The 8505-nt window shown below is 45.9% G+C and overlaps 1 protein-coding gene across 2 annotated transcripts; it reads right to left on the bottom strand.

The window, feature by feature from the left end:
• Nucleotides 1–560: 560 nt before the first annotated feature.
• On the bottom strand, nucleotides 561–8158 carry LOC128754293 (condensin complex subunit 3-like). 2 transcript variants are annotated; one of them, XM_053856803.1, is made up of 22 exons: nucleotides 8105–8158; nucleotides 7745–7862; nucleotides 7170–7406; nucleotides 6869–7097; nucleotides 6491–6636; nucleotides 6337–6421; nucleotides 6069–6261; nucleotides 5746–5895; nucleotides 4636–4776; nucleotides 3950–4073; nucleotides 3715–3804; nucleotides 3273–3461; nucleotides 3098–3208; nucleotides 2862–2981; nucleotides 2583–2798; nucleotides 2319–2500; nucleotides 1713–1878; nucleotides 1395–1562; nucleotides 1192–1315; nucleotides 1008–1055; nucleotides 880–949; nucleotides 561–805 (listed from the first exon to the last, which is right to left on the bottom strand). In XM_053856803.1, the coding sequence occupies exons 2-22, from the start codon at nucleotides 7850–7852 to the stop codon at nucleotides 679–681; spliced, it is 3024 nt and encodes a 1007-aa protein (XP_053712778.1). In that variant the 5' UTR covers nucleotides 7853–7862; nucleotides 8105–8158; the 3' UTR covers nucleotides 561–678. The 2 variants fall into 2 exon arrangements, with proteins under 2 accessions (XP_053712778.1, XP_053712779.1); XM_053856804.1 differs by lacking the exon at nucleotides 8105–8158 and adding an exon at nucleotides 7949–8096.
• Between the last annotated feature and the right edge of the window lie 347 nt (nucleotides 8159–8505).

Here is an 8505-nt window from a genome sequence, read left to right as displayed (position 1 = left end):
TGGAATTGTCCAAAATGTTTTGCTATCCTGAAGCATCCTAAGTTCCTTTCTGTGGAACTAAAGGGCCAAAACAACCTCACACCATAATTTGTCCTCCAGCAAATTTCACTTGGGCTAATCTGAAGGCCACATGAAGTTTGGAGCTCTGTAGCAATTGACTGTACAGAAAGTCGGCGACCTCTTTGCACTATCCGCTGACCCCTCTCCATCAGTTTACATGGCCGACCACTTCGTGGCTGAGTTGCTGTTGTTCCCAAACTCTTCCAATGAAGCTGAGAGTTGACTGTGGAGTATTTAGGAGCGAGGAACTGGATTTGTTGCACAGGTGACACCAGTTCCACACTGGAATTCACGGCACTCCTGAGAGCGGCACATTCTTTAACAAATGTTTGTCAAAACAGTCTGCAGGCCTTGGTGCTTGATGAACCTGGTCATTTGGCTGGCTGAGCAAATACGTTTGGTAACATAGTGTATTTCAAAGTGATCGAGACACCCTTTATAAAGAACCAACGCAAGTTTCACGTTTTATTTAATTCCATCTTTTGAAAGCCAGCAACTAATGAGACTTAATGAAAGTAGTAAAAGTGAATAGAAAATAGAATAGAAAATCCAGAAGGTAGTAAAGCAAGAGACATGGATCAGAATCAAAGAACACTGTCATCAGTCAAAAAAAGACTTTTACGATACGTTGGCCTCCTGGTTAATGAGCGGGTTCAGATCCAGTTTGGTTTTCTCCAGAGCTGCAGTCTTAGCCCTCCGCGACGGGCGGAGGTTGGGAGCTGCCTCCGGAACATTCTCTCCATCACTGGTGAGGACAAACAACAGTCAGATACCAGTGCAAAGCAGGTTGACTTCACTGTTGCTGAACTGTGTGGTCACCTCTCTTCTGAAGACTCTGCCTTCCTGCTCGGCTTCCGTCCTCCTCTGGCTGCACAGGCTTTATTCGGACCTGAGATCAAATCAACAGTTGGTTCAAGTTGGGTACAGATATTTGTTTCAATCCTTACCTCTTTTGGGTCTCTTGGCAGATTTAGCCAACTCATCATTTGTGATATCTGTGAAAGACACTCAAGTTAGTTTTTTTTTTTCCAACCCCCAGTTTTGAATGACGCTGAAGGCAGAGCAGAATATCTCGTGTGAAACAGCAATATATTGATCTCACTCCATCTGCTGTTTAGAAGCAGTTCCTACCGTCTGTGTTGACGTCCAGTGGCTGCAGGGCTGTGGCACTCAGCAGCTCAGCTTGTTCTTTAGAATCCACCAGATTGCAAAGGATCTTCTCCAGAGCACGCAGACAAATGCGGTCCTTCACAACCTGAAGCGGCACAGTGCCAGAAGAGCATCAGTTTTAAAACCCTTCTGTGCCAGATAGGGACACCATGGTGCCTCAGTACCTGCACCAACTCCTGCAGCAGCATCTGCAAGTCCTTCCTGACCATCTCGTCTGTGCTCAGCTCCAAGTTGCCCAAGGTTTTGGCGTACAGACGGACTTCTGGAGCTGTCGGGTCCTTCAGCATCTCACCGCAGATTCTAGCTGCCAAGTAGTCGTGCACACATGCCCCCTGAGGACCCAGACACGTCATGTTATGTCGTGCTGAGCAGTATGGGATGCTTCTGCGGCACATCATGACTTGCTCTTGGGCTCTCAGCTTTTCTAATCTGTCTGTCAGGGTGTTGCTGAATATTGCTTTGTCAGAGCGGGGGTTCCTAACCTCAGTGTTTGTTGAGGGCTTCATCAGAGCGCTGGAACGCGTCAGCTCCACAAACAGCTCGACCACATTGTTAACGTCGACCTCAGCCAGCGGGGAAGTGGCCGGAGCGTTCATCAGAGTGCGGAGTGTGGGCAGGAAACTCTCCTCCACCACCTCCTGGTGAACCCTGCAACACAATAACAATTTTCTCGTCAAATTTCATTGTTGAAATGGCAAATTAGAAAAACCTTTTAGAAGACTGACTGACTGACTGTTGGACTGGGTCAGGTGTGTGTTGCAGCAGCGACCCTTCTCTAGGACTGACAAGTAGGGACGCACCGATTTGATCCGCCACTTAAGGCGGTATCGGGCGTCGGTGAAAAATTGCCGATCCGGAGCCAATCATGGCAGTCATGGCAATCGGGAATCTAACCCTAACCGATCCACAGGGCATCATCATCATGTTTTGTGCACACATTGGATTTCTATGCATTGTCATTTTTGCCAGTCCCATTGTATGGCACCAGGTTAATATTTGGTATCGGTCCATTCTCAAAGCCCAAGTATCGGTATCGTATCGGGACCATAAAAGTGGAATCTGTGCATCCCTATTGACAAGTGTCTGACCTGCTCTCGCGGGCGTAGAGCTGGAAAAAGACCCCGAGGCAGTGTCGCAGTCTGATGTCGTCCTCTGTGACTGGGTTGTACCACAGCAGCACCAGGCGCGACAGCATCTTGGCGCTGGACATGCGACCCGTATACATCAGCTTAGCGAGTGCCTCGGCCGTCTCTGTACGCAGATCAGACGCCTGGAAACGTTAGAGAGTAGTCAGATCACTGACGGACAAAGCTCTGCCTGGACCCGCACGCGCCAGCTCCAGTTGACCGCACCTCATCGTCCAGGAACTCTGACAACATCATGACAATGCTCTGGGCCGTATCCTCTCCCTGTGCCAGGTCCTCCTCTGGACCCCCCAGTGACTGAGGCTGTGCTGCTTTCTGACCCGCAGGGTTCTCAGACAGCAGCTGGAAACCAAAAAGCAGCAGCAGGTCCACCACGGCTCGCAGGGCGCTGATCCGAATCTTCGCCTCGTCCAGCTGAGCGATCTGCAGACACAACCTCAGGTTTCCATCTTGCGGGGGCCAAACATTCACACATGCTCATCTCACCTGCAGCAGCAGAACCATGTGAGTCTTGGCCAGTTCCTTGCTGTGCAGAGTGCAGGTCCCCAAACACACCACTGCCATGTTCCGGACAGAGGGGTGTGAATTTGCGATCCCGGGCAGAATCTAACAGCAAGAACATCAAACTTAAGAGGCTAGCGGAACATAGGGCCTTCCATTTTAAGGCGCCAATTTAACCTGATCTGGACAAAGACGTTAAACCAACTCTGAGAAAACCATACCAGAGAAGACATCAAGGCGTTGAGGGTGGGTCCGACTCGGGTCTTGATGCTCATCTGCTTCAGCAGCTCGGCGCACATGGTGAGGCACCTCAGCAGAGTCTCTGGGTCGTTCTGGAATGGAAGAGGATTAAAAAAGGAACAGGAACAAAGTGGCAAACACCAGCAGGTGTCAGACCTTCTCGGTCCGGACGTCCATGTCGGCAGGCTGGCAGCTCTCTGAGATTTCCTTGACAAGTTGGTCCCTCTGCTTTTCCAGCTCGGTGAGAGACTCCTTCAGCTCTGCGGCTCGGCTGAAATCCTGAGCTGCGATGCACTCCTCCAGAGTTTGTTTCACCTCGATGATCTGGACTTTTACTCCAGCCAACTGCAGCAGAAGAGGAGGTGGGGGTGGGGAGTCAGTCACTGTCTGTCTGTCTGGAGTTCTTCAACAGGCTTCATCAACTTGCTGTGCCTTATATTGTCTACTGAGAAGTCAGCAAGATGAGGACTTTGCAAATGTCTAATAGTAGAGGGGAGCCTATGGCACGAATGACATGAAAAATAGCTCCAAGCTTGTGGGTCTGTTTATTAGTCAAATGGCAGACAACACTTTCACCAGGTCGACGTGTGTTCCTCACCTGAACCTGCTGCCGTCGGCTCTCATTCTCATCTACCTGCTGAGGAGGCTCCATCATGGGTTCCCTCAAGTCTGAGATGATTTCAGCCACCTGGGAGACACAGTATCATTCATCATCCCCAGTGATCCATCCAGTCAGCAGCACACAGGACAAAGATTTAGAGTTACATGTGACCCTTTCCTTAGCAAGTGCTTGTAAATGCAGAGTCCAAAAACTGTTTGTTGCATTAACTCACCAGTTGTATTCGTCTCTGATCATCAGAAACCAGTGAGATTAGCTTCTGTGCGAGTAAGAAAACAAGAGAAGATGGTGTCTGCGGCAGAACAAGCATCTCCTGCAGCACGGCCAAAACACGTTTCCTGCACACAAACACAAATACAGAGTTCATCCCAGAAGTTTCAAATAAAGTGTAAGCTTCACCTAGTATTTCACCTTGTTGCATTATAGACATGACTGCTGAACACCGGTTCACTGTTGGTGGTGGAAACATTGAGTGGAAATTTCATTCTTTCTTCTTTCATTTCATTGCTTTTACACCACTCACTGAGCATGTTTAGTCAGCAGCTCATTAAAAACATCACTTCATGCTTGGCTCTTAGAGACCTTTCAGTTCAGTCACCAGGCTGATTCATTTAGTTCATACCCTTGTACTACTGCTCCAGGAAATATAGTTTATGGTATATTCTGAGTGTATTTTTGCATTTGAAATTGTTCCACACCATTTGAAAATTACATATTTTCTACTGGGGATAATTCGAGATATTTTGGATCGTCCAGTTGGTTCAAACAGCTACTGTCTTTACAGTGTGTTCAGAAGGCTGAAATTGTACTGAACCATCTGCTAGAGGTGGCAGTCAAAGGCTTAAGCCTTACCAAGGAATCATTAGCAGGAAAAGCAGACATTAGTACAGTTACTCGTACCTGCCCCCCTCTTCGTTGGTGTCCAGGCAGCCGATGAGGTGGATGAGCTGCTGCGAGATGAACTCTTTGATCATGACCAACTCCAACTGGCTGAAGTCAGCCCTCTGTTCTTCGGTCAGTGCCGGCACAGATTTCAGATACCTGCACCAGAGAACACGGGTTGAGGAAGTGTTTTAGAAGCTCATCCAGATTCCAGTTTCCAGAAAGTGGTATCGAGTTAAGTGTGACTCGTGAACGTCAAGCTGAAAAGTAGGGCTGTCAATAGATTCAAATGTTTAGTCTCAATTAAAGCTGAGTTAACTAGCCATTCATTACAAATGAATTTCATATTGTCTTAACAGTAACTTAGAGGAGGATGTTATCAACACCATAGTGGCCAATGATTACATTAGATTTGATGAGATGAGGATATGATGGTGGGGAAATTCAATACTGTATGTCACAGCAGCCAACAACAATAAGGAGACTGACACATACCAAAGACTTTAAGGATAAACAACATACATCAAAGACCTCAAGGCATCTGAATTGTGAAAAATACAAAACAAAAAAAGCGAAGTCACAAGCAACCAAACAACACAAGACTTAAATAAATACCCACAACATATAAACAGATAGCATGACAACAGAAATAAAATATACATAGTTATAAGTTAGTGGATAATAATATCTTATATTTAAAAAATACATTGTATACATAAATAGATCACTCTGTGTGTGTGTGTCTTGGAGGGGGTGAGACATGTTGCCATCACGGATGACATCTTCCAACCTGCCTCCAACCTCCGATGTTTACAGTATTATGCTTTTCGCATTTTTTGAGCCTCTTCATCTTCTTTTAAGTCACATTTAGAACAGATCCAAAATGTGTGTTTCATTTGCCATTAATCGCGAGTTAACTAATCTTTGGTGTTATTAATAAAAAATGTAATCTATTGACAGCCCCAAGATTCCAACATTATTTAATATAAGAGACAAAGTCAGATCAAGCACAAAATGTGACTCTTAGTTGAAATGTTAGTCACAGTTTGAAACAGAATAAGATTCTAACAGGTCAGCAGGAGCAGAAGATTGCGATGACTGTTATGTTTCAGTATGCGCAGCACTCACCCGAAGAGATACTCAGCATAGGTGGCGGCATCAGGTAACACCTGCTCCAGCAACTCATCACCTTCATCCCCTTTACACTTGATGAACTCACAGAGCGCTCGCCACAGAAGAACGTTCTCGCAGGTGAGGGCCTGAGTAGGGATCAGTTTCCTGGGGGAAAGAAACACATGCAGGCTGTTTAGTCCAAATATTTACACTCGTTCGCAGTATTGTGCTAAAAAACATCTGTTTTGCTTTCTATCATAATATTCCCGACAAAAGAGTGAAGCAGCAAAGTGCCAATAAGCGATTTCAACAGTAACCATGCAGGTCGAATGCAGCACCTGTTGTCAAGCTCGGGTTTGTTCTGCAGCAGCTGATTGGCCGGGGTGGCCCCGAAAACAGCTTTGAGGGTGTCCAGGGCCGTTTCGGCACAGTTCTCCACATCAAGTCGGTGGAGCAGCTCGATGATGTTTCCACCCAGACGCTGAAGCCAGGCCGGCAGTAGACAGGAACAAACCATGTCCCTCACGGCGTCTGAAGAACCGAAACAATCGGGCATGGCAGTGAAGCTTGAACTTAGCACAGTGAAACCTTTTAAGTTGATTTTACCAGAGGTGTCATGGAGACCGTGCTGCAGGAGACTCACTCTCTGAGCAATGCTCAAAGCTTTGATGTGGACCTTCTCCGCCAGAACCTTCAAAAACAATTACTTGGGGTCAGTTATTTTGCACTAAGCCAGCCAAGACGACGATCGATTTTATACCTGGTAGGCTAACTTGCGGACGTTCTCCTTCACATCCCTGGTGCGTTTGATGACTTTTGGAAGGGTGCATGGAGACATGGCGATGCAAGAAAGGACCGCACGACGTACTTCTGCGTTTGAGTCGTTTTCCAGGATTAACATGTATGCTGGAAAGTGGATAGAATTCAGATTGTAAGACTGACTTTACAGAATCCAACTAGGGAAGACAAACAGTGGTCACTTCAATTAGCTGACCACCTGACAATACACAGCTGATAAATGTGTCAGTGTCCATCTCACTGCGCTGCACAAGGATTGGCATGGACTAACAAATTAAATATTAAAGTCACTACACTTTAAATGTAGGCGACCGCATTTTGGAATCGAACTGATACTAACCATTGATAGTTGGGCAGTCAGGATCGGCGGGCTGCTGCAGGCGTGTCATTGCTAATGCTGCCTGAATCCGAACGTTGGGGAACTTGTCTGTGACGCGGATCAACATGGCCTGATGAATACTGTCAAAGAGGTCGTCGTCTATCTGGGCATTCTCTGCCATACTCCCCAGCAGCTTATTGATCAGCTGGCAGACACGGAAGCGCACTGCATGGCTGCTTGCTTTATGAGACTAGGAAGTGAAATAAGATGAGAAAATGAGACGATGGTTTCAAATCTGAGGAAACCTGTATGATGAACAAACCTCCAGTAAAAAGTTAAAGATGAAACTCAAAAAAGGATGATCCTCATCCTCCTCTTCATCCTCCGCCTGGTCCTCTTCCTCATCCTGCTCCTCAGTTTTTGGCTGAGACTGGAAACTCGACGCAAATCTCGCCACAAATTCAATGACATTCTCGACTGCAGGTTCCCGTTTGTAGACGATCATGGCATACTTGAGGTAGTGGATAAACTCCTCGTGGAACAGAGTCTTGTCTTCAAGCTGAGGGGAAAATAGACGATGAAGGAATATGTACGTTTGTGAAGGACAAACGTTTGAAGACCGATGACAGCCTCAGAGACCAGATTATTCTTAAATCAGATAAGGTAAAATGTTAAAAAAAAATGTATCAATAGTTTGAAGCAAAGCCATTCATGCTCCCAATAAAAACGTTGTTACTACAACAATTTACGTCATAGGCTTGGAATTGACGTGTCCGGATTGATTTACGGCAATGTGTGGGTTCCGAGAAACATTGTAAATGTTTAACAAATCGTGGGTTTTACGATGAGTACAGCGTTAAACAAAGCACGCGCACCAGCAAAACACCGAGCGTGTACCTTGCTGTAGCTTCTCTTCAGGCCAGCGACCAGCTTAGCCTTGTTGTTGTGGCTCTTCTGGGCGCGTTGAAACGCCTCTTTCAACTCCAGTTCGGTGTCTGCAGTCATGTTGTCCTGGCTGGCAGATCACATGAAGCACGATCAACAAAACACATGCTCAGTTATGGCTTAATAATCGACGTGTCTTAAATAATGAAGGCATACATCGAGATCCGCTTGTTTTCGCTGATCGTAAATGATAACAAATGCTCAGTGATAAAGGGCGAAGAATCTTGGTTAAGAGTCACATGTTCAGCGTCGAATCCTATAATCCGGTGTACGAAAATGGAAGTGGACACGTATTTTGATGGTGTTCGTTACCTTCCGTATTGCTCCCCAAATGTACCGCCGCTTTTCAAATTCAACTGCTGTGATCTCGCGAGAACAACAAGATGACGCATTCATCACGTGACATCATATCACGCGTCTTTCTCCTCCGCCAAAAATCGTAGTCTAATACATTAGATTGCCCTTACGTTTAACGTTTTTAAGAATATTTATGAAATTGTAATCTAATAATTCAAAGTACATACATGAATCATCATCATCTCTCCCGCATTGTATGTTGTCATGGGGACGGAAGGGATGTTTTGAAGTCAGCAAGTAACCTCTTCATTGTATTTTTTTAAAACGTACTTTACTTTATTTTTGAATGTTTGTCAGTATTCATGCTCACTTTAAAATGATCCACCAAAATCATTACATAAAATGTTTTCTTCCAG

Source organism: Synchiropus splendidus, chromosome 2 (genome assembly GCF_027744825.2).
Source record: "Synchiropus splendidus isolate RoL2022-P1 chromosome 2, RoL_Sspl_1.0, whole genome shotgun sequence".
In the NCBI taxonomy this organism is placed as follows: domain Eukaryota; kingdom Metazoa; phylum Chordata; class Actinopteri; order Syngnathiformes; family Callionymidae; genus Synchiropus; species Synchiropus splendidus.
Note: the sequence above shows the minus strand (reverse complement) of the source record. Positions and strands in the feature narration are given on the sequence as shown.